At 50.6% G+C, this 25449-nt stretch overlaps 2 protein-coding genes across 4 annotated transcripts in view; both read left to right on the top strand.

The window, feature by feature from the left end:
* The first annotated feature begins 38 nt into the window (after nucleotides 1-38).
* SFXN2 (sideroflexin 2) lies at nucleotides 39-6464 on the top strand. 3 transcript variants are annotated; one of them, XM_074875184.1, is made up of 12 exons: nucleotides 39-92; nucleotides 717-889; nucleotides 1199-1369; nucleotides 2460-2558; nucleotides 2697-2772; nucleotides 2850-2935; nucleotides 3610-3670; nucleotides 3739-3805; nucleotides 4392-4441; nucleotides 4730-4779; nucleotides 5020-5067; nucleotides 5466-6464. In XM_074875184.1, the coding sequence occupies exons 2-12, from the start codon at nucleotides 729-731 to the stop codon at nucleotides 5563-5565; spliced, it is 969 nt and encodes a 322-aa protein (XP_074731285.1). In that variant the 5' UTR covers nucleotides 39-92; nucleotides 717-728; the 3' UTR covers nucleotides 5566-6464. The 3 variants fall into 3 exon arrangements, with proteins under 3 accessions (XP_074731285.1, XP_074731284.1, XP_074731287.1); XM_074875183.1 differs by lacking the exon at nucleotides 39-92 and adding an exon at nucleotides 200-263; XM_074875186.1 differs by lacking the exons at nucleotides 39-92; nucleotides 717-889; nucleotides 1199-1369 and adding an exon at nucleotides 1376-1813.
* Nucleotides 6465-9907: 3443 nt separating this feature from the next.
* The window catches only part of WBP1L (WW domain binding protein 1 like), a 60584-nt gene continuing 45042 nt past the window's right edge, over nucleotides 9908-25449 (top strand). The window contains exon 1 of the mRNA XM_074875187.1: nucleotides 9908-10017. Coding sequence (XP_074731288.1) covers nucleotides 9931-10017 — 87 coding nt within the window. The 5' untranslated portion in view covers nucleotides 9908-9930. The remainder of the gene's footprint in view (nucleotides 10018-25449) is intronic.

A 25449-nucleotide genomic window follows, 5' to 3' on the forward strand; every position in this document is an offset into this window, starting at 1 on the left:
TGATTGGTTGAAGGCGGCCACGCGTCGGAGCCCGGGGGCGGGTGGGGGCCACGTGGGCGGGAGACGGCGCGCGGGTGGTCTGGGGACTGCAGGTAGGGCCACGTGGGGCCGCGCCGCGGGGCGGGGCGGGGCCGAGCCGGGGGGCTCAGGGCCATGGAGCGCTGTGGGGGACGTGCGGGGCGGGGCGGGGCGGTGCGGGGCGGTGCGGTGCGGCGGAGGATGCAGCGTAGCGGTGTGGGGCAGAGCACGGCGGCGTCGCAGAGGTGTGCTGTCCGCGGGTGCCGGTGCGGCGGGGGCGGGCAGTGGGGCGCGGTACGGTGCCAGGCTGTGTGCGCGCTGTGGTGGCCCGCGGGGAGCGCTCCCGGGCACTGCTGTGCAGCCCTGTGGAGGGGGCGAGCTGGGCCCTGCAGGGCTGTGCAGCACAGTCCCACCCCGAGGAGGGGGTGCCAAGTGTTGGGGGGGGGGCAGGCAGCGCAAGGCGGGGGACCCCATGGAGGCAGGGCGGTGTGCGAAGGAGCGGGCCAATTGCAGCGTTCGGCCGGCAGCAAGGGTGCAGGAGGCTCCCGGGCTCAGGGCTGCTGAAAGTCCAACTTCCCCGTTAAATATAAACCTGCCACGGCTCTCGCCCAGTTAACTGCTCCTGTGGCCGTGGCAGGCCCGCACTTGACGGGCAAGTGAGGCAGGATCTTCCCAAGCCACCTTCTCCCCCTGCCCAGACCCGTGCCGAAATGGCCACTGCCCCCCTTGGCTTCAACATTGATGCCCCACGCTGGGACCAGAGCACTTTTGTGGGGCGCCTGAAGCACTTCCTCAACATCACCGACCCGCGGACGGTGCTGGTGCCGGAGAAGGAGCTGGACCGGGCCAAGGCCCTGGTGGAAGGCTGCAGGTGAGGGACAGGGGTGCAGCCGGTACAGGTGCCATCCCCGTGCCTGTGGCAGTACCAGACCACCCTGTAGGGCCATGGGAGGGATGGAGGCAGTCGTTCCCAAGCAGGCGTGCTGGGACGTACCATCCATCAGAGGTGGTTTTGGGGGAGTTTCCCGGGCTTCTCCCAGGAGCCTCAAGCTGGGACAAGTTTCTCTCGTGGGAGATATTTCCTCTGCCTTTCATGTTTGGCACCTGGGGCTCCGTGCCCTGGCAATACCAGGTGCCGGTGGGTCTGTATGGCTCTCCCCGATGGGCTCTGGGCTTGCAGGGCTGGGCTGGTGCCGCCAGGAAGCAGCCGGGAGCAGCTGCTCTACGCCAAGAAGCTGTACGACTCAGCCTTCCACCCTGACAGTGGCGAGAAGATGAACCTCATCGGGAGGATGTCCTTCCAGGTGCCAGGGGGCATGGCCCTCACTGGCTGTATGCTCCAGTTCTACCGGTGAGCTCTGGGGGACACCAGGCTGGGAACGCAGCTGTGACAGCCCCCAGCCCCTTGAGGGGTCCCCCATGGCCAGGGTACGGCAAATCTGCCTCCTCTGAGGCTGGCTGCTGCCTGAGGTATGCCCATGGCTGCTGTGCCTGCTGGCATCCCATGACCAAGCCCTGTGTCCCTGTGCCCTGTCCCCAGTGCCCAGCCTGTGGTGGAAGCATCACAGATCCTCCCAGTTCCCAGCATGGCTCACTTCACCCTCAGTTCCGCTCTTCCTGGAGCCCCTGTAATGATTAACACGGCCACGTCCTCAGTGGCTGCTGCTCTTGCTCCGTGGACCATAACAGCCACCGAAACCAAGGACCAAATGTGTCCCCAGGCCAGGCTGCTCCAGCGTCCCCAGCCCATGCCAACAGCTCCCTGCATTTCCCTTCTGAAATGGCTGCTGTGGGGGTGAGCGATCCTGTCCCCAGCAGAGAAGCTGTATGGGACAGGCACTGCCTTTTCCAGTGGATCCCTGTCCCATCCCACCCATTTGCTGGACTGGTTTGCCCGTTGCTGGTGAGGTCCAGCCTGGGTGGGGGATCTCCCAGTGCTAATGGGTCACCCTTTTTCCAGCCCATCACCCTCCTGCATCCCAAAGCTTGCTCAGACCCACATCTCCCTGTGTCCCTTCCTGCCCCACCTCAGTGTCCCCAAGACACCAGGAGGAGTCCGGGCACCCTGGTCATCCCCAGAGCTGCCTCTGTCCCCATGTGCCCCCTCCTTGCTGCTCCTGTTGACAAAGGCATATCTCAGCTCAGCAGGATGACTGCTGCCCTGCTGAGAGGTGGGTCTCCCACCTCTGGCCAAGCACCCCGCAGGGCTGGCCCCGCTTCTGGTGCTCCCCAAGGCACCGTGGCAGCCAGGACTCCTGGGGTCATTTCCCAGCTCTGCCACTGGCTCATGGCTTTGCCACAGTGCCTCAGTTTCCCTTGGGAGACACCATGACAAGTGTATCGAGGGCATCTTGGCTGTCCCCCTGCTGAGCTTGGCCACAGGCACAGGCCAGGTGTCCCTGATGGCTCTCGGGCACTCTCCCGGTCCCTTCTCTCTGCAGAACAGTGCCCGCTGTGGTTTTCTGGCAGTGGGTGAACCAGTCCTTCAACGCCATCGTCAACTACACCAACCGCAACGCTGCCTCCCCCATCTCGCTGAGGTGAGCGTCCCCCACACAGAGGGTCCCCGTCCTGTGTCCCTTAAAGACTCCCTGTGCCCTGTCTTGGGCACCGAAGGAACAGGATCGAGTCAGAGTTGGTGTTTCTGTCCTCTCCCTTTTTTGGAAATCACTGTCCAGGCAAATCGGGGTGGCTTACATCACAGCCACTGGTACAGCCCTGGCCACTGCAGTGGGACTCAACCTCTACACCAAGGTACACGGGGCCAGGGCTGGGTGGGGGAGCTGGCCGCATCCTGCCCTCCTGCGCTGACACCAGCCTGTCTCCTGCAGCGAGCTCCCCCCTTGCTGGCCCGCTGGGTCCCCTTCGCAGCCGTGGCTGCTGCCAACTGTGTCAATATCCCCATGATGCGGCAACAGTAAGTGCCTGGCCAGAGCGCTTGAGGGACCCAGCTCCCTCTGAAGGTGACGTGGTGGCAGCCTGGCTGCAGGGTCACCCTGCCACCATTTCCCATCCTGGGGGCTGGAGTGGGTGGAAGGATGGGAGGGAGGTGAGCTGGGGTCTGCATGTTCGCAGTGCCGGCTCTCTGGTGGAGGGTGCCTGGTGGGATGGTTCTGCCTCTGCCCAGAGCAGGAGGGAGATTTGGGGCTGAGGATAGTTGTTCTGGGGCCTGGGCTGGAAGATCCCTCAGACCCAAAAGTCTTCTGCGTGTGGTCACGGAAGAGCCCCAGTCCACGATGTCCATGTGGGGCTCATGTGAAGACCTGTGTCTGCTGCTCAGGGTCTCCCACAGGTCACGGCATGGGGAGCTGGGGTGCTGTCCCCTGGCTCGGTTGCAGGTCCCGGGCGGGTGTCTGTCCCCCGAATGGCTGGACCCTGTTCGCAGCCATGCCCTGAAGATGGCAGCATCGGCTGGGCTGGGGACCGCGGTGCTCCGGGACTGTGGAGCCCTGAGGCCAGGGCTTGGGACAGCCGGGGCTGCTGTGCCAGCACAGCACAGGGGACCCCACTGGCACCCCCTCACCCCATTGCTCCATCCTCACGCTTCCCCGACCACCCCGGCCCTCACTCACGGCTGCCTGTCCCCTCCAGGGAGATCATCAACGGGGTCACGGTGACAGACGGGGACAACAACGAGCTCGGCTGCTCCAGGGTGAGTCTGGGGATGGGGGTCTGGGTTGGGACCCGCTGCAGGGGCTCACATGATGCTTTTGCTTGCAGAGAGCGGCAGCGAAGGGCATTGCACAGGTTGTGGTCTCCAGGATCACCATGGCAGCACCGGGCATGAGTGAGTGCAGGGCAGGAGGGTGGGGGGCCAGACCGGGGGCTCCCCTGGGACCCACCACCTCAGCCTCCCCTGCTTCAGTTTCCCCCAGCAAGAAGAGGGAGGGTGGCTCTGCATCCCAGGTGGTGTTTGGTCTCGTCTCACTGATGGAGCTGGTCTCCCCATCCTGCCATTCCCATCAGAGTCCCCTGAGCCCCCAGCCTTCCTCATCCCAACCCACAGCCCATGGGGGACACAGGGTGCTCCCACAGCAGTTGGGCTCCACAAGAATGCCTCTCGTGCTCTCTGGCCCCTCGCCTCACAACCTGACATCCCTCACCCTCACGAGACCCTTGCTGTGCTGCAAGCCCGGCAGAAGGGATCAGAGCATAAGGAGCATGGACCATGCTGCCCGGATGGGCCAGCATGCCCATGGACCATGATGGATGGATGGATGGGGGTCCCATGCCAGGTCCTTGCCATGAGCAAACACCCAGTGACCTCCCCAGCACAACTACCTGCTGCCATGGCCTCCAGGAGGACAGTCCTGCTGGGGCAGCCCTATGGGCTGGTTTGCAGGGAGGCCCTGACCTTTTCTCTCTGTACCTAGTTATTTTGCCCATCATCATGGAGCGACTGGAGAAATTTCCCTTCATGCAGGTGAGCCCATATTTCTCCTGCCACGGTTTTCCAGTGGGTCCTGCGGTGCCCCGGCCCTGCTCCCCAGGCATCAAGATGCTGGGGGTAAAATGGGGGGTTGCAGAGCCTGGCTTGCTTTGCCCCCTATTTGAGTCACCAGTACACCAAAGCTCTCTTGGGTGATATGGAGAGGCTGTGGGAGGGTGGCAGGGGTTGGGCATTCAGCCCCATTTAGGGGAGAAGTCTCCCTGCTCTGTGAGTGGGGCTTACGGCAAGCCTGGGGACTCATTCCCGGCTCTTCCCTTGCAGCGGATCCGGGTTCTCCACGGGCCTCTGCAGGTGCTGCTCTGCGGGGGCTTGTAAGTATTTTGCTGCTCAAACGCCTGTGGGTGCCTGGAGCGTGGCTCCAAGGGATGCTTGAAAAAAGACCTCTTTCCCAGCAGGGGATTGCAAAGCTGCTTGCCTTTCAGCCTGGGCTTTCCCCAGTTACTGGGAGTTGTGGGATGTGAGCAGCACCTCTTGGGCTGAGATCCCTGCAGCTGGGGGGCATAAGGGCTGTGATCCCCAGCACTAACGCTCAGCTCTTCTCTGTCCCACAGCCTCCTGTTCATGGTGCCAGCAGCCTGTGCCCTGTTCCCGCAGCGATGGTACCTGTCCCACTGCTTCCCCATCCTGTGTGGGACCTCGGGAGCCTTCCTCCTCCCCTAGCTCTTCTCTGCCCATCCCATGATGGGCACCCACACTTCAGCCTGAGGCAGTGCCTGCCTGTACACACCGGTGCCCTGGGCAGCAGGAGGGTGTGGGCCTCCCCTGCTCTGCGAGCTCTGTGCTGGGAGCAATAGGACCCCCAGCCCCACGGGGCAGCTCTCTGCCCCCCAGCACTGGGAGTGGTGGACGCCAGGGATGAGTGGTGGGTCTTGACGTGAGCCTGCAAGATCCCAGGGGCTGCAGGGGACCTCAAATGGCAATGGGGAGAGGAGGGTGGCCTGGCCAGTGGTCGGTGAGGAGGATTGCAAGTCTCAGTGTCTATCCCCTCTCCCCACAGCTCCCTTGCGCTGGCTGACCTTGAGCTGGAACTGCGTGACAGCATCGTGGCCAAGTACGGGGACAAAGTGCCATACGTCTATTTTAACAAGGGACTGTGAACGGAGACTACCTCAGGAGCCATCACACCCTTCCGGCCCCCTGCCACCACCAGCCCTGTGTCCCCTGAGCAGGGCTCAGAGGCACAGTCCAGCCAGATCTGCCCTCCAGCCCAGCACCATCTCTGATGCCTCCCTCCTCCAGAGAGGCAGGATCTGGCCCTGCATGCCCAGGTTGCAGCACTTTGGCTTGTCCTGAGCCTTCCCCCATCTGCTGCTGGCCACATCCCTGCCTCCCCATATCCCTACTGCTCTAGGCAATGGCTGCGCTTCTTGTGCCTTCCTCCTGCCATGCACAGGAGGATCGGCCCAGCCTGTCTGAGCCTCATGTGGTCACTGGGCTTGGCCCCACAAGGCATCAGGCTCTCTCCCTCGTGGCTCAGAGCACAGTCCTACCTCCGAAAGCAGGTGCCTTGCCATTGTACCAGGAACCAAAGCACATTGCTGTCTAAGCCACCACAGTGGCCTCTTACCAAGAGCTGGATCACGCCGTGACAGGTGGGAAGGAACCTGTCCCCTCCACACAGGGAGCACCCCACAGTCCAGGGACCAATGCTTGGACCATGCCTTCCTTGCTCTCAGGTTCAGGTTTTATTCACTTTGCGATTACCACAATCCAGGAGAGAAATAGCTAATTATTTCTAAGCTATAATTTTTGCAATCTGCCCATTCCTCTGAACACGAGAGCCAGCAGTCAGCCTTGTCCTGCATCTCACTGTCCCCACGGTAGGACCAAGGACCTGCACCTTTGGGGGACAGTCAACTCTGGGCCCTCTTGGACAGGGGGAAGGAGACACAAGAGTCACAAAACTGTCGAGGCATTAACTCAGGCTCTGAATAGCAGCACTGCAAATGATAGAGAGGAGGGTTGAAAAATAAAATGCGGTCATTTTTAAAAAACAGCTGTGGGTTCTACTTTTGGCTGGTCTGTGGGTGTCTGGTTCCCTGGGCAGGGCTGGTACGTGGGTCTCATGCCTGCCTTGAAAGGGAGAGGTGAGTGCAGGCTCTGTGACTGACCAGGCACCAGGGTGAGGTTCAACACAAGGGCCAGGAGGCAGAGGAAGAGAGCCACGAGGATCTGCAAGGGCTGACCCAAGCCCTGAAACCCTTGGGCATCCCATGCAGCCTTCCCTGACACATTCTTGGGGCTGCAAACAGTCCTCAGGCAAATGACAAAGGGAGGTGACAGTGCTGTTCTCATGGTGACTCTTGTCCCATTGGGGGGATGGGAGGCATGACACTGGGTCACCCTTCCTACACCCATGGGTGCTCTTTGTCTTCTTGGCCAGGCAGTGTTTGCGTGATGCTAACCTGAGTCTGCCACGAGGCCTCTCCCACCCTGAAGAAGAGCAGCTTGAGTTTGCTGCAGCCTATATTCAGAGGATGAAGGAGCCACAGATTTTAGCCCAAGTCCTGGGTTAAAGACTCTGCCCTCAACCAGGCACTCTGCTTGCTGATGAACATCCCTTGTTGGGACAAGCGTGTTTCTAACCAGCCATATGATGTGGCTGCTCGGAGAGCCCTATGGCCCAGCGGATAGACCACACTCATCCCTCCAGCCCGGGATATGTGACAGATCCCTGAGGGCAGCAGCATCCCAGCATCAGCCACGTGCCCAAGTGGAGACACAGGATCTGCAGCCAAAGGGCTTTCTGGCATTAACCACTCTGTTTCTACAGTGAGAGCAGCCAAACCCAAAACGTACATCTTGAAGGGCCAAGCTATATCCACAGCAGGTTCGCTTCTGCCCAAGCTGCAACAGGCAGAGGATAATGTCTCCAACCGCATGTAGCTGCACAACTGTGTAGAAAGCTGCACAAAAGCTCTGAAATAATGAATAGGTCAGCAAAAAGTACGAAAAACATGTTCAAACTTGTGTATATGTTCCCTGGGCATTATTAGATCTCTTGTTAATGTGCAATTAAAATAATAGATAAGCACATGAAACGAAACAGATGTCAATCCTGTTGAGAGTGGGAAGAAGCCACAAGGAGACGTCTCTGCTCTCTGCTTTTCTTAAGCTATTTAACTCAAGCTGCTCTTGCCCTACACCCAAAACTGCTTTGAGCACTTTCAGAAAGGTACCTGTAGCAGCCTGGGCTATATTTGAGTCCAAGGTGCCTCTGGCATGCTTGAGAACATGGCAATGCTTGTAAAACGATGTGACACAGTGCCCTAAACTGCCCTTCCCCTGCTCATTGCAACCATGCTCTTGCTGTTGACCCTTTCTGTGTTTGCAGTGCGTGGGGGTCCCGGCAGGGCAGGGGGCTCTGCAGCCAGTGACGCCAGGGCAGCAGTCACCCAAAGCCAAGGTTGGGACTATGGTGAGAAAGCCCTAGCGGTTTTGTCATTCCTTTTTTCCTGTCCCCAGCCATACCAGAGGGGTGGTGGAGCAGGGAGACCCTCTGAAGAGCTATTGCCATCTCGCGCCAGCTCTCCCCCTGCCCTGGGGAGTGGGGCATGGTGCAGTTGATTGCTCTTGGCTAGAGGAAGAGGGTTGCTCTGGGCTTGGAGGATCGGCAAACCATCCTCAAGCCAGACCTCCCTGCTGAGCTTACAGCAGTGGATTCCTCTTCAGATCGACATGGATTTATAACAGCTGACAGTTTAGCTCAGCAGGGTTTCTAGGTTGTAGCTGGAATCTTCCCCAGAGGATTCAAGTCATCTCAACAGCTCATGTTGCTCCAGTGTTCAGAGATGGTGGCTGCAGCCAGTGCCTGCTTGTACTCCCCAAAACCACAGTAACTCCCCAGCCTGCCTTGATCTCTCTGGGGAGCAGAACAGTCGCAGCCAGGCTGCAGTCAGCAAGTCCCCATGATGCCAAGGGTGGCTCCGGCCAGCCTTGCCTCCATTTCCCATTGCTGCAACAGGAAGGAAACCTCATTGCCAGGAGTCAGAGCCGGACTCATCCCAGTTTGGAAAGAGCTGCAAGTGTTAATTGCTCTCCAGCGATGACTCACATCTGATCTGGGCTTGTCCTGTGCTCCAGTGCACTCTCAGCCTTCTCCTTGCTGTACCTTTAATTTCAGTGCTAGTTGAGAACAGGAATAAAGCTCCTTTAATAACTGTTCGTGGTCGAAATGTCAGTGCTCCAGCATGTTTACAATCTCCCTTCAAATGATAACCAGACAAAAGATGTTATGCTGGGCTGCAGCAGAGCCTGGGGAGGGGCTGAGGAGGCACAGGAGCCTGCGGGGGGTCTCCTCTGAGGCATCAGAAGCCCCAGCAGGCAGACTTGGCTCACTGCTCCTCACCCAAAGGCAGTGGAGGCTGGTGAACCGGCTGCCTACGGAGAGAGGAGCAAGCAGGGTGCACATGCGACGGGTTAATACCTGCCAGCCCATGCCTGTGGCAGGTGGGCGAGCTGATCCAGCAGTGTTAGGTGTGCCCCAATACTGCTCTCATTGAAAAATGCTGGGGTAGGAGATAAGCTGCTAAATTGATAATTTTTTTCGGGCTTTTCTTAACGTGTTATCTGAGTATCTGATAAACCTCGTCATGTTCAATCCAGCATGGAGGCTGCCTGGCAAGCCAGGAGCAGCGGTGTAGAAAGCAGAGGCTCACTGCCCCAGAAACACAGGTCCTCTCCCTCAAGCTGTGAATTAACCCCAAGTGCTGGTGCTCCCGCTTCTCCCAGGGGTGCAAGCCTGGACGAGGGACCGCTGTGTGGGGACATGCTGGAACCCGGCCGTGGTGGGAGATACTCTTCTCCATGCTGCTCCTGTCTCCCAGCGGGGCTGGCACCAACATGTGGCTGCCTGCTGGGTGCCTTGAGTCCAGCCCCATGCCACTGCCGCCATTTTAGCACCCTCTCCATGTCAAGCTCCCCAGTGTGCCCCAGGTCTGGGTGGGCTGTTTGGGTTTGGGGCTCTGTGACTTTGCATTGGGGAGGACACTGAGCGGGGATCACAGTAACTGGGTGTGACCAGGTGAATGGGGGATGAGTGCCTGGCTGCCATTGGGGTGTCAAGGGAGGCTGTAGCAGGCCAGAGGATGCTTCTGTACCTCCCTTTTTGCAGTAGCCAGTTCAGTCCCCTGGGGTGCATGCTACTGGGGGTGCAGAACCAAGAGGCTGCCCCCCACTCCCCCCCGTCCAGCCAGTTCCGCCACTCACAATATGGCAGTTCTCGCCTCACTCCAGGCTCCCTGCCCGGTGCGCCACACTCAAGATGGCAGCTCCCTGCGCGCAGACCCCGCCCCTCCCGGTTCTGCCCTAAGCGACAGTGCGCTGAGCCAATGGCGAAAGAAGCGGCGCGCCGTCCTCCCAATAGGCGATCGGCTGGGGCGGGGCGGGGCGCGGGGTGCCCCCTCGGCTCCCGTCCCGGGCCGCAGTCGGGCTGGGGAGGCGGGGAGCGGGGGGTGGGGGGGATGGCGAGGAGGCTCCGCGCCGTCATGGCCTTGCTGCTGTTTCAGGCCCTGCCCGAGGGGCTGCCCGCCAGCGTGGAGCCTGCCCAGGTAGGGGCTGCCCTGGGGGGGCCGCCTGAGGGGGGGTCTGGGGTCGCGCCGTGCTGGGGGGCTGTGTCCTTGGGGCGGGGGGGCCGGCTGTGGGGGGCGCGCAGGCCTGGGGGGGCGGCGGTGTGAGCGCGGGGAGCTGTGTCCTCCGAGGTGAGGGAGGTGGCCTTTGGGGTAGGGGGTCAGGCTGGGCTGGCAGGGGTGGGAGCGTGCATGGGGTGCCTGGGGCTCTTGGGGCTGGGGGAAGAGGCGTTTGGGGAGCCCTTTTGGCTTAAGTGAAGCCGGAGGAGATGCAAAGACCTGAGTTTGGGGGTGCTTGTGTGTCGTGGGGATGGAGAGGTGTTGTAGGGATCCAGGTATGGGTGGCAGTGCCTCTTGGAGGTGCTTTGGGAAGTGGAAGAAAGGTGTGGCTGCAGGGTGTCTCCAGGATGTGGAAGAAAGGTGTTTGATGGTGGTTGACTGGAGATGATGGGAAAGATGGCTATAGTGAGGACAGAAGGCTTGAGCTGACAGCTGCACAGGGGTCTGTGGATGGAGGTGCATGTGTCTTTCTGGGGTGGTGATAGGAAAGAAGGTGGCCTGTGATGGGATGGGGCTGGAGGAGGTTTGGGATGAGCTGAAGGGTGGCTGTGGGGCAGCTGGCCAGAGGACTTGGGTTGGCAGGGAAATGGGACTTGTGTGGTGCTGCACTGGCCAAGTGAGCTGGTCTTCCTGTGGCAGGAACTGTGGTGGGGAGGTTTGGTGCAAGCCTCTGTGCAGAGGGAAGAGGGAGCATGTTCCCACTGGGATGAGGAGAACTAGGGCTTGTCTTTGTAGGCTCTGACCACCTGCTTATTACCTTCTTCATGCTTGAGAACAGTTTTAATGAAGTTTAGTCTCTCTTCTTCATCTCTTTAGTCTTGTTTCCTGTCTATGTTGCAAAGTGTATAGTTCAGATCTCCAGTGATGGTCTTGGGTCCCCCAGTGTAGATGGCTGTAAACCTCTCCCGCCTTGATCTGTATGTTTGGTGTCACTCGGAGAGAACTGTACTAGGCCAGGCAACCTGTGCACAACCTGCATCTTACTATCCGTGGAGTCAAGATGTCTTTTTCACCCTATGTAGAACATAGATCGAATATGATGACTTCTGATTTGATGTGGTGTATTTCTTATAAGGTACAAATTGTAGTTTGCATTGGTTGAAGGTCTGAGCCAGTGAGATGCTGATCTGTGACTGTAGGTCACAGATGCTGTGGGTTGCACGGTACTTAATGTTGCAGGGGTGCAGATGGGGTGTGTCCCTTCTGGAACAGGTCCATTGAATACTTCCCAATGCTCCTGCAGGAGGAGGAGGAGGCGAGGAATTTGTCTATGACTACAGATGTTATCCCCCTTTTGAATTTCCTCCTCCTTTTCAGGGTGCTGAGAACACCAGATCTACTTTAAAAGCTGTGTAATTCCCTGTTGATAGTGCCATCCCAAATCTCCTTCAGCCGCATCAAGACTAAGGTTTGGCCATTGCTGCCCTAAGGAGCCAGGTGCAGCATTGTGTTGAACCAAGTGTTTTCCACGTTGTCTCAACTGCCTTTAACAGATGGAAGTCCTAGGGCTTGCTCCGTTTCATCTGTGAGGCAAGGTACATAAACTAAGCGTATATAAGCGCATCTCAGGTCTGTTTTGTGCTCTGGTGGTTGTGGTATTCCAGCTGTGAGCAGTGGTCAGGTGTGGGATTATCTGTACAGAGCTGTGAAAGTCTTCAACCCTATACATGCTAATAAAAATACCATACCTGCTTTGAAGACTGTGAAAGATGCTCCCTGCCTTGTACAGCTTATATCTTAGTCAAGGAGCTGGTAGAAGAAAGGAAGTAGAAAAGGAGGAAAGAAAAAAGGAGGAGGGCGTGGAAGCAATCATACAACTAGGTTGCTTGTAGAATAGTGACATACATGACTTGTGGATATCCTCTCCAGTCAGTGCACCAGAAATAATCCTAAAATAATGTCTTGAGTGGTACAATACATGAGAGTGGGGGAGAAGAGCTTTGTCGGCCTATGTTTTCTTTAGAGCACTTAAGTACGGATGCATCTTTTACTCATTTTCTTTTCATAGTTTGTCTATATAAAACTCTTGCGGTTTATTTTAGATCTTAAATGTAGACTCTGTCTATCAAAAGGCTGGTATTATCTCACTGCATACTAGAGATTGAGAGCTACCCACTCAAAAATGACAGTGGTAATGTAGGATCTTGAAAATGAGCATGTAACAAAACTTTGTCTGCTTCGGTGTTGCCTTAGAGCCTGATTTCCTCAGAGCTGACAGGCTTGTAGAGAAGAGCTGCAATGGGACACTGCTGGACTTGGAAGATCTCTGCACCAAGGGTTCCTGTGTTTCTAGCTGAAACCCTGACAGCATTTACCTCTAGTCCTCCCCAGATTGTTGCTGCCCTTGTTGCCTCTTGTGACTGCTGCCTACTTCCATCTACCTTGCAGACCTTTGCCATGCCCTGCTTGCTTCTGCTGTCAGGGAGAGCTTGTTCAGGGTCCATGCCTCCTTGCCTGTAAAAACTGTCCTGCAGACCTGGTGGTCTAAGGCTGGGAGGTGCTGCAGGAAATGTGTCCTCTAAATAATTCAGGAGGTGGAGCTGTACTGCCTAGCCACACTGAACAAACATTCCTGAGAACACGCTGTACTCTGCAGGAGGCTCTGATTTTTCAGGTTAAAATAAGTCCAAGCTGCCTAAGATCTTCAAAGACCTTTCTTTTAACTAGGACTTGTTTTGGGTGGTGGATGGAGGAAAGTGAACATAATTAGCTCATCACCATCCTGCATCCAAGTTGTTTAACTGTCTCCATGACTATTCCTTGCAGTTTCACTTGTAATCAGAATACAAAACTCTGTTAACTGGAGTTGAAGCATTTATGAGTAGATTATGGGCAGAAATATTGCAATTATTTAATAAAATCAGGATAAACATCACAGGAAGAAGAAATCTAGCCATGTTCAATTGCAACTGTAGATGTATAACCTTAACTGCACACCTTAGCTGGGTGCTCCCCTCTCAGTTTGAGGGAGATGAGGGAGAAAGAAGTGAAGAAGTAAGAAATTAATATATTTTAAAATGAGCTCGATCAAATCTGTAATGAAAAACTTCAAACATGAATCATTTTTCTATTGTAGTTTGTCTCTACAGGGCAGAGTAAAGGTTATTTGACCGCCTTAGCTATCTGACTGCTTCCCAGGCCTGCAGCTTAATTATCACATAGTTTTCTCAACTGTTGTTTTCTTTAAAAACAAGAGATTTAAGTGAATGCTAACTATGTGACAAGTCTGCAGAATCCATCTTTCTCTAATAAGGTGGTTTTGAGCCAAAATCTGACAGAAGCATGCTCTTCTTAAAGACCGATTTCATCCCAAATTAAAGAGTTTGCTTGAAGTACTGTGACTTGAGGGATGATTCATCGTATGTGACAAAGAGGACGGATCCTTGCTTTAAGGAAGAACTCAGCGTGACTGTCACTGTGGCTAACACCCCCGTAACAGAGTTTCTGTCCAAGGCTGTGCTCTAGCTGTGACCACAGCTCTGATTGCACCAATATGGAGTTATCACACTTCATCCAAGAGTTTGGCTGCATTTGGGCCCTTTCAGAGCATCACTTCAGGCAGTTTGTGAACTGAACAGGAAAGTTTCAATTACCCTCGTGTAAGAGAGACTCATCTCTTCATCTGTAAATTTAAGACAACTTTTTTGATTAAGGTAAAGGTGATTAGTTGCAACTGCACTTCTGGGTCTCCTGCAATGCATCGGGTCATTCAGGAGGAGAGCTGCTTGTATAACCATAGGATATATTTCGTCTGCCTTGATACCTTTGTGACTCCTGGTTTTTGGCTTGCTAATTTCCACAGTTTTGGCAGTAGGCAGCAGAGATCAAAGTACGTCCTGTACTTGCTCAGAATGGGAACCTCTAAATAACTGTACAGATTGGATTAAGGACTGCTCGTACTGTGATGATTATACCACCATGAACTCCGGTGTCTTGTCTGTATAGCATGCCTTCCCACTGATTAAATTTTTTTTTTTTGTGAGTTGCCCTCACAATTGCACACGATGCTGTAAGAATTTCTCCTTGCACCTCTGCAGCTGTGCAGCAGATGGAAAGCCTGGTCTGAAAGTGTCCGATGCATCCTGGGAAGGAGTGTGGCAGTCTTTTTCAGGATAGTCAAAGCAGCTCTGTGACTGGGACCTGTCATTGCCTTTCTGAGAATTTTCCTGCCACTCTCCAAAAATTAATTAACAAAAACATAACACTACCTTAAGAATAAACTTGGCCAGCTTTCGTGGAGTTGTGCTATGCTGTGGGGGAACTTGGAAAGTTTCATATGCTAGAGTTGTTTCGATATGGTTGGGGATTTTTCCAGCCTTGCAAGCCAGGCAGGGTCAGGCCAGGTCAGCCTCATCTGGCTAGTGGCAGCATCCAGCACCGACCGTCCCTGAGCAGTGGCTCCACTGTGCGGTGCTGCCGGGTGGCTGCTGGGTGGCTGCAGGGATCCTGCCCAAAGTGCTGATACCGCCAGTGGCCCTTCTAGTGAGACAGAGGGATGGATGCGCTCAGTGTTTGGCCACATTTCAACGGCAGTTACTCAGCCCTGGCTAAAACACCCATCGACCCTCAGCTTCAGCAGGTGCTTTTCTGCTAGCAGAAGTGGGAACTGTGCTCTTTTATATACCTCTGTCAGCCTGTATTAACCCAGTGTTATGCTGAAGTTCACTTTTGTCTGTCTTTCTCTGGTATTTGAAAGGCATTAATGTAGGTAACAGTTTGTGTTTCTTTGTAATCTGAAAACACATGGACATCCTCCAAGGCAGTATATTTAGTAAATGCAAACCACCCACCTTTTCTTTTTGCCTTTTTTCCCCTTTAAGTCATATTGGGAGGACTGGCAGGATTGAACTGACATTAGCTTGTGGCAGAAAGCTAGTGATGGGCTAGTGGTCTTCTGGCCTACTTCTCCATCCAGTGTTGTCTCTGCTGTGCCCTTTGGTTGTGGCTGTGCCTATGCAAATGTCTCCTTGTCAGGCATGTCTTGCCATTTTAGTAACGCCAAGCTACATGTGGCCTTTTGTTCTGTCTCCTGACTGTGTATATTTGGTGCTGGGTTTGGGGATGTTCCTCTAGAGCTGCCCTGTTTTACAGGGTACAGGGGAAGAATTTGCCCTTTCCGCTTAGCTGCATAGGAATCTTCTCAGCTTATTAATGCATTTAACTGGTGACTTTATGGCTGTACACAGTCCTGTCTTGCATTTGTTTCAGGGGGTTCATGAATTCAAGGTGACCAGGCAAGCTGCTCCTGCCAGGGTTGTGCTGCTGTTTTTGCAACATGGGGGAAAGGACCTGGCGTGTCAGAGACATCTTAAAAGCAGTCTCTGAGGTAGGGCTGGTGACAGTCTTGGAAGGGCCATTAGTCATGGCAGGGCAGAAATGCTCACCGAACGTTGCAGGGCAAACTGATTGCTCCAGGTTTTGGTCTGTGCTTCTGAGCTGGAAGAAAGCGAGCACTGAGTGTGGGACGGTATTCCTGGATGACTTCATGGAGAGATGGTGACAGGGAAGTCAGGTCCCTCCTTCCCCCTGCTGTCTTGTGTGATCAGAAAACCTACAGCTAAGAAGATAGGTTTTGAGATGCCACCACCTGGGTGCTGTGGCAGTGGAGCTCTGACAGTCGATTGCCTGCGTGGCTGAGCCCATGAACAGTGCACATAACAAACCACGCCTGAAGTAACAGCTGGCTGGAGAGCACAGGCTTGCTAGGCAGGAACTGCATGCCCATACCTTGCCTGTGACGAGAAGCGTGTTGGTGTGGCAGTCACAAATGATGCCTTTCCGTGATTTCACAAATACCGTTTGACTGCTCAAGGTGCTGCAGAGACCTGCTGTTTATCTGCTTGGGCAAGAAGGAACTTGATTCTCCTCTAATGATGTGATTATCAGTGGGATCACTGCCCCCAGTATTATTTTTAGATGACCGCTATAGTCTCTGCAATGACTTGTGAAACTGTAACGGAGTGTTTTGCACAAGGGGGCTTGCTGGGTGCAGAGTGAGGTGATGCTGGCAGACTGATGCAGCAGACTGAACCGTTTAATGCCAGTGTGGCCAGTGCTCCCTGGCATGCTGTGCCCTGAATACCACCAGCAAATAGAAAGGAGAGACTTCATTTTGTCTAGAGGCAGCCTGTGGTGCTGCTGGTTTGCAGGTCTCCACTGGGCCAGCGTCCTTCCACGCAGCATCACCTGAGGTTGGTCCAAACCGGCAAGAGAAAAAAGGGTGTGAGAGCTGGGTGGTGTAGGAGACTTAGATGCAATTTCCTGACTCTTTCTTCTTCCCAAGCACTTTATGCCAGCATCTTGTAAAACAAATCCAACCACTGACAGTGCACTGGTGACTTGTTAGCAAGTGACTGCTTGAGCATGGAAGAAATCCCCAGTACATCAGGGGACAGAGCTTTTGCCATTTAAAATGCTGCTGGCCTCTTCCTGCTAATGGGTTGCAGAGGTGTAGGTGGGTATTGCAAGCAGCTACCACTACTGACGAGCTGTAAGGTGCCGGGTTTAGGGATGAAGGAAGAAGAGGGACCAGGGACCTTTCCTTTTCTCATGGCAGTTCAAGACCTCGAGATGCTGAGTGCAGTCCTTAGGACTAGCAGAGGAAAGAGTTTGCCTCAAGAAAGGAAAGAATTGCTAGCAGTAAAGAAAAGGATTCTCCCTTCTTCTTTCCTTTATAATCTTCTGCATTACTATGAGGTAGAAATTTGTTACTTCTAGTGGTGATGTGTTTTTATTTCATCTCTGGTTCTGGTGTGCACAAGGCAGTGATAGAAATTTCAGAGGCAAGAGCAGAGGTCTATGGGTTTTTGGTTTTGTTTTTGAGATCTCGGAGGGATCACGATCAAAACAAAAACTAACAGTATCTTGTCTCGACTTGAGGCTGAGGGAGCTTGTCAATATAGTGGTTTGACAAAAGTCCTGAAGTGGGATAGAGAGTGACTTTAGCAGGAAAATGGATTTTGTTAATGCAAAGATAGTTCTCAGAAGGAGGTGGGCTTTATGCAGTTATCAAGTTCCATCTCCCTATTAATAAATTTTGAAGCCACTGGCCAACTTGAACCAAATGTGATAGGAAGAGACCTCAAAGATTTCAGCAGAATTCTTGAAAACAGGTAGGCACAGAGAGACCTTAAAAAAACCCAAACAAATGGAAGCAGCATTGAGTGAGAAGCTACAGTTGCGAACTTATTAAGCACTGCGAAATTTGTGAGTCTGTGATTGACTGGCTTGATATAGGCCCTAATTTCTGGAAAAGCTTCTATTTGAGCTCACAGTTTGCTAGCCTGCAAAGTCAGTCAGCCTTGAGGAACAAATTGATGGGAGGTCAGCTTTACGGAGCTCCAGTGGTTACAGAACTACTTTTATTTTTCTTTTTTGTCTGCCACTGGCTGAACAGCAAATTGAAGGGGAAAGGGCTGATAAGCTGTAGAAACAGCTACTAAGAGTATGTTTTGCCAGGAATCTCACCAGCCATCTTCAGCTTTCCCAGTGTAAAAGGTGTCGAGCGTTGCCTCTTGGAAGCAGGGAGGAAACTTGAACATTACTGGCATGCCAGCAGACGGTGCAGAGGCTTTTTAGTGAGCAGAACCGATTCACTCTTTTCTCTCGTGTCCTTGCACACAGATATGATCAGCAGGTTGTCCACAAGAGACTTTTTTTTTTTTTTGTACTTAATATGGAACCAGAACTCATAATCAAGACAGTCTGAGATAATGCTGTCAGTTAAACAACGGTATAATTGTGGCAGCCACACCAGAAGCCTGATACGGAAAGAGTGCAGAATATGCAGAAGTACTCGCCCTTGCCAAGCTCTGTATTCCTGACTCTTTGTAATAATTTTTATTTCTTAATACTGTATCAGTAGTTGCATGCTGTTTTAAAACCTCTTTCTCTATGTGGGATCCTCTTTAAATCCCAGGTGGTGGATGATGGCCAACAGGAAGCTGCAGGAACTGCATGTCTTCTGCCTCTAGCAGAAGATCAGGCTGTTCTGTTTCATAAAATATTCTCTGTGACAGCCATCCCCCTGGTTGTGGGCAAAAAATAGATCCCACAGGGCTACCAGCCTGCTGCAAAAGCACCTTTCTGAGCTCTCTGGCTGAGCTAAACAAGAATGGGGAGTGAGTGGTGTGGAATGAAAGGGTTAAACGACGGCTGGGGTCAGTCTGAGCCAGGAGGTGGGGAAGGGCTGGAGGAGTGGTGGGCATTGTATGGGGGTGTTGTGAAGACTGGACAAAACCTTTTAAGAAGGCAGTGTATCTTCAAGGCCTTGATACTGGGCTGAATTAATCTCATCCTGTGTATCAATTGAATTGTATTGGGAAAATTACCAAAAGTGCTCCCCCCACCTTCTTGTGGGGAGGGAAGACTTTTCTTGAGATATGATCTGAAAGACCCTTAGTCTGTGCTTGGAAAGCATTTAATGCAGCTACCTGAATGCATATGAAATGCATGTGAACGTCATGACTCATGTCTGGGTCTCTTACTGGTTGTCTCATTTGTTCGTTTGCAGACCACTTTTCAAACAGTGAATGCTGAAGAGAAGGAGGAGGGTTTCACGTGTATTGTGTTGTCTTCAAATTACCTTGTCGTTTTGATTTCTGTCTTTTTAGAAGAAGCAAACTTCACAAACAGCTTGCATTTGACTCTCCCGTCTCCTGTGATCTGAAGCTTAGATAAAACAGGCTTGCAGATATCTGTCATTGCTGATTGTCTCCATTTACTGACACTTAGCACTCGGATTCAGACAAAGCCCTTCTTAAATTGCAGTGTCAAAAATAAGAGCTCTCAATTTATTTTCTTTTCCTTTTCCTGGCTGTATTGTTTTCTCCTTGTCTCATTGTTTTGCTCATTTTTCCTACCCATTTTATTAGGAAATTTTTTGCATCTCATGTACTTGATTATTAAATATCACTCTCATGTTTGTGGCTCATTGTTTTACTGAGTTTCTCGCTTTTCTGCTCTTTGTATCTCTCTACTTCCCAGACTATGTGATCATACAAAACCACCAGAGTGGTTATGCTGTGGAAACAAGAGTCAGGTCAGGAGTTTTCTTCTACTCAAACCCATTTTGTGCTCTTAGGCCTGTCCCTTGACTGCAAAGTCTGAGGATCATTCTGGCATTAAAAGATGAATTCAGGAAGTCTGGAGTGATTTTGCTCTTCATAGTATTGTTTTCCATTCTGAAACCTGTAATCTGCTTTCTCTAGATGGACTAGCTGAAGAAGCAGTCCTGCTTTATTTTCGCATGCTATGTATTTATTGAGAAGCATCGTGCCAGGAAAACTTTAGATTAAGGGACCAGACAAATATGTTGTTGCCTTGTTTCACCTTTGCTGGCATGTAACTTCAGGCTGATATGAAGTGTAAGGGCTTGCTGAATTCCTCGTGTGGACGAAGCCCAGACAAATCTCCTTTTTTTTCACCACCTTTAAGAGAGCAGATAAATTTGGGGGAGCAGGAGTGGCACTGGTGGTTTCTTGTCTGTGTCGTCATATCTTGTAGCGTGTAACCAAAACTCTTCTTGCTATGATCCTACTCTAAAATTTAGAAATGCAACCAAGGGGTTGAATATATTCAGTGTGTCCTAAAAAGTAGGACTAAATTTGTGTATGTGAGCAGTGAACATTTTGGCTTTGGCTTGAGAATGTAGAGATCTGCAGGAGAGGAAAACAGCACTAGACAAGATGTTCACAGTGACCTGGCTGGGTGCTGTGCCACTTGCATCTTGATCTTCTGGAACCAAGCAAATGGAGGGTGTGTGTTTGTGTCCATGAAACTGTGCACCTTGCATGAGTGTAATCTGAGGGTTGGGTGAGCTGCTGCTGTTGATGTAGCCATTACTATGCTGCTAATGCAGAAAAAGTTAATTTTACAAATCTGGAAACCTTAAGTTCTAGTGGCATTTTACAAGTTGGGACAGATTCTTAAATGACCCTAGATTTTGTTTATTTTTATCCTTGCTATGAGAGCTCATTTCATCACTAGCTCATCTCTCACACAGGCACTGCCTGCCAACAGTTCTTCTGAAGGCAGTTTCCTTTCCTTCAGGACAGGGTGCAAGGTAAAACTTGTTTATGCTTTTAACTAATGTCTTTAATTAAAGAAATAGGCTTTAAAAATACTGCTGTTATCTGGTTCAACCCATTAACTTGTTCATTTACAGGTCTTACACTGCTTCTGTGTTTGTTGGCTTTTTCCTATCCTGACTGTAGGCATCTTGCATATTCTACAGTGGTGAGGGCTCCTGAGGGCAAAGTGTCTTTCTAGTTTACTTAACCCAAAGGATTAGTGCAAAAGTAAATGATGGAGAAAAAACCCCCCACGTTTTCAAAGGAAACTTCTTGGGTTTAGTTGTTGGTGGGTTTTTTTGAGGGTGAATTTATAAATATTATGAAAAATAATGATTTTTCCTGAGTCCTTCCTTTGACACACGAGTACTTTTTGCAAGAACTCTTCAGTTCTGAGCCTGGTTTGCCATGTGATATTAAGAAAGTAATTTCACATTTCTCATCTAAAATGGGGACATTAAAATGGGGAATGTACTATGAACTGTGGGGTTTTTGAATCAAAATATTGGGAGATTGTTTGGTACCAGGTGTATAAATACTGTGTAATTTCCCTCTTCAGCTGGAGCTCTGGATGAGAGTCTTCAGGTCTAAATTATTAATTGTTAACCAAGAAACTCCTGGTTTTCTTCTGCAAGGTTTCGGTCCAAAGGTTTTTAATGCCCTCAAGTGCTATAGTCAAACTTTACCTAATTGTTGAGATACAGTTTTATTGTTCTTGGCTTCTTCTGTACTTGAGTGGGGACTGTTCTTCTATTTGTCTGGAAGGCATTACTGTAAATAATCAACATGTGAAGACACATGAGGATCAAGCTTTTGTGCACTTCACAGATTGCCTGTGCTGTGTTTACTGCATAGAAGAATAGTCGAAGTGGAAGGTTTTCCTTCTTTGCAACTCCCAGTTAATTGGTTCTGTAGTGAAGTCAAGAAGTTGTATTTCTTGTTATCATGTTCTCCCTTGGAGGCATCAGCACGCAGAGATGCAGACTTGGGACTAAACCAGCAGGTTCAGTGAGCAGAGCTGCGAGATGAGAGCAAGCTTGCTGAAATGCAAACACAGGATCTGAAAAGGGAGTACAGAACCCAAACTGGCAGTGCAAACTGTTTTGAGAGCTGCATTTTGGCTTGAAAAATCCTCAGATGCTTAGAACAGGGTAGTCTCTTTTTTAGACCTTTGAGCTGCATACCAAAATCTTTGCATGGCCTTGAACCAGGAGAGCCTGCTGTGCATACCTTGGAGAGTGAAGGGCAGAGGGAGCGGGAGCCTGGAGCAGGTTGCCAGCAGGACCTGTCCATTGCAGGATGGTGTTGGACTGGACAGGCAGTGAGTGACTTCCAAGTGCCCCTGAGATGTGGACGTCAGCATGCAAGCTTGCCTTGCTTTCTTTGGCAGTGGGGAGTTTGACTACCCAGCCACCCAGCTGCTGGGAAGGCTCAGACATCTGTTTTAAGTTCTTTACAGGATGGGATACTTTTTACAATACCCAACCTTTCTGCAAAGAGTAAGATGATCTGATGTGTCTAAGGAGGACATTTTATATTTGCACACTAAAAAGACATCCTCCATTTCCAAACAGGCATGTGTCTTGCATCTCTTGCCATTTTACATTGTACCTTTAATTTAGGTGATGACATGAATCCTCTAGTTTGACTTCCTAGTTCTTTAGTGCCTCTGTCTCCAAGTGCTTGGTCCTTGTATACAGCAGAAGCCTTTCAGATAATCCTCATGATGTTCTGCAAAGAGGGAGCAGGGTACTTCTGTGGGGTTAGTGAGTGTTCATCCTTGCATTTATTGATCTCATTAAAGTGAGAGCTTGTTCAGTTTGTGTCAATAACACCTTTGATCCTCTTATTTAAATGAAATAGTGGGTGTCCTGCAGAAAAGACCTCTTTAAAGTGCCTTGCAAGGTTATGCTGTTGCATGATGGTTAATAAAAGTTCATAAAACCATACTGGACTGGATACTATGAGTAGTTTCCTAAGTGCAGTTCTCCATATTGTAGTCAGCAGCAAATACGATTTATTCTCAGCTGATTGACCTCATGTGGACTTGTGCCTGTGTAAGTAGCAGCTGAAATCAGTGGTCTGAGCACTAATCTGCGAGTTGCAGACAGTAGGTTATTATTTAGTGAGAATGCTCCACAAGTCTCTTGCTACAGCATTTTCATTCAAAAGGTCACTTCCGTGAGTTCGTGCGCAGCTGAATTTAATGTTCTTTCTCAGCAAGGCAGGCCACACTGGAGAGCGCATAATTATAATAAATACAACTTTGTTCTCAGCTGAAAAATCCATCTGAAATAAATTTTTCCAGCCCTTCCAAGAAACGCTTTTAGTAAGATAAATAAAAGCAATTCTTGCAGATTTCATATTCATTCAGCAGGAATGTTGGTGGGTGTAGGGTGCCTCCACTTAAGTCACTCATCACAGTGCCTTCTGGGCTCTGTCAACTTGTATATTCAATAGCTGGCTAAGGGTAGCATTTGCAAATTGGGCTTCTCGCAAACCAATTAAAACCAAGTTCATTATTTCTTACTTGGTTTGAATCCTGGTTATTACTTTGAGTAAAACTGTCCTTAACAGCAAGTACAGAGAGTTCAGTTAGACTCTTAATGTGGACAAACTTTAAACAATGCTTTGATAGGTGCATCTGTTTTAGGGACATGCGTGTATTGACATAAGCTTTTGTGGCTTTTATTTCTGGTTGGCACTTCTGTGTAGTCAAAGTGGATTTGTTTTCTTCTGTCTTCTATTTCGCAACACTGGAAATACTGAAAAAGTATCTGCATGAATATAGAAGGAAAGCTGAGAGGTTTGTGTTTTTTACCCCTGAACTTCTAAACAAGTACTTTAAACAAAAAAATCCCCTCTTTGCTTTCATTTTTCAAGAGACTGAGCAGAGTGTGAAATGCTGTAGCTTCCCTTTAACTTTTTGTCCCAAGTATAGCAGAGGCTCTGCTAGTTTATCAGGATGCTGCTACTGGTGGAAGCTGAATCAGTGTAGTTTCTCTGGGTCCGTGAGCAGGTCTGGTTACCTTTGAGGTTTCATAGAGGCTCTACAGAGTGATTCTCGAGTGTCTTTGTGCTTTCCCTGCAGAGACTCTAGATAAGCAGTTTCCAGTCTTCCCCACTCAAAACTGCCACAACCTTTGGTTTGGGAACTACCTGGTAATGTTGTATGGTTGGTTGTTGCTGCAGGGTCACTCTTCTGCAAGGCTCTGCTGGAATCTGTGATGCTGCAAGGGAGAAAAAAGACTCATATGGCAATGAGAGTGGTAAATGAAGGATAACGTGGCCATTCTGCTCTTGCCATGAATTTGGACAGCCCTGTGCTGTACTGCTTGGCATGAAGAACTGTATGTAAGCTGTGGCACCTAGTATCTGTCTTGTCCTGTTTCCTTTTCATTTTGGTGAGAGGGAGGCATGGAGGCCTTTATAAGGGAAAGAAGAGCCTGGTGTCTGGGCAGAGAGAAAGGAGAAGGAGGTTACTGAAATCTGACAATTCAGACTTCATTAAATGGAAGTGATAGTCCTCGGCCTGGGGAGGAGGGGTGGAAACTCACTTCTACTTCCATTCATGGTCTGTGTGCTAGGTTAGATATTAATCTCTCAAAGACTTGATATTTCTTCCAGCCCCAGTGGGTTTCCATTGACACTGGAGAATGATCAAAGGGAGAATATGCTGTCATCTGACTGTGGGCTTGTACCTTATGGTCACGTTCCATATCGATCGGGAGCAGATTTCATCAGCACTTAGATCATGACAGTCTGCCTTTTTTTCTCAAGGTATTCTTTTCTTTCCTTGCTTGTCTCCTTTGTTTCTGCCACTGCCTTCTTTTCCTAATGCAAGTCTTTGTGTTCTCTTTATTTTATCTGTTGAAGTGATCAGGAGTTGAATACTTGGTACTTGCTAATGAAGCTTCTTTGGCAGTGAGAAGGCCAGGGAAGCTTACTTAAACTAATTGTTGTTTTAGGATCTCTCTAGGCATCCTGACCTTACGTGCAGACATGGTTTATTTTTGAAAGATTGTCTTGAGTTAGAAAATCAGCTCTTGTCCTAAAATGAAAACACACATTCATCAAAACCTGAATTTCACGTGGGTTGTGTAAACATGTAATTTGGGTTAGGTCTGGTCACTGGAAAATATGCGATGCTGTTGTCCAGGAAGTTACAGTGCAAGAAACATGGGGAACTTCAGAAAGTCACATTAACTGTGTCTCCTTGGAGAATTGCCTCAGAAATCCTGACCTCTGCATTTCTGCCATGTGCTTTGTATAACGCTAGCAAAGATGGTCACTTGAGCTGTTGCAACATTCTTGTATACATATGTTTGCATGACATTATGAACTGTGGAAAGAATAATGCCATGCTTCCCAGAGACTCTCCTCTGCCCCTGCACATGACACATAGGCCATCGATCTGATCGTCAAAGCACTGTCTGCTTTGATCCATGCCATATTTCCTATGATCAAACCACAGAAACCTTTTGCTAGGGGTCCATGCGCTTGAATTTCTAGGGGCAATGGCTGGGATGCTCTCTAGCACCTCTGCTCTTTGCCAAGCCACCATCCAGGGTCAGTGTGTAAGGTTTTAGGCTGGCCTGGATACCCTGTTCCTATCCCCATCCGCTAAAGGTTTCCTGTGCAAGATGTTAGTTTTACCCTCCTCCTTATCAACCCTGACAACAGCTGTTATTTAAAGGTTGCTCAATGTTTTCAACATGATCTTGAGATGACTGCTAATTCCTTCAACCCCTTGTTTTGTTTTAGATTTTCTAATCCCATTTTCTATGACTAAGTTGAGCTGCGTGGTTTCCACAGAGAGGATTAGGGTTTACTGCTATAGGTACGTCATTGTGCCTTTGAAGCTGCTTGCTCATGCTTTCCTTGGCAAGCTCTGGCAGACATGCTTAGCAACAACAGAGATTGTATCTTTTTGAAGCTGCAAAAGGGTTAATCAGAAGCATGTTTATGAAACCAGGTTGCTTACCCCTTAGAAGCTTTTACTGTGATTTTTTTTTTTTTTGAATGCTTTTGGAAGATTTATCACCTGCCGTTGTAATTTATACTACATTTTTCTTTCCTTTCTTGGAGCTATTTTAATGCTATGTATGATATTGTTAAAATTAACTATGATAAGCAACTTTTCTTGCCTAGCCCTAAATTGCACACCTCTTGGATGCAAACTGGAGGATGTGATGGCGTTCATGTGGATGGCGTAAGATTTTTGGCTGGTATGTTCAGGGTAGTTGAATGAGCGTTGGGCATCTGAAATACATCTGTAGCTTCA

The sequence above is a fragment of the Strix uralensis genome, chromosome 7, assembly GCF_047716275.1.
Source record: "Strix uralensis isolate ZFMK-TIS-50842 chromosome 7, bStrUra1, whole genome shotgun sequence".
Classification (NCBI taxonomy): domain Eukaryota; kingdom Metazoa; phylum Chordata; class Aves; order Strigiformes; family Strigidae; genus Strix; species Strix uralensis.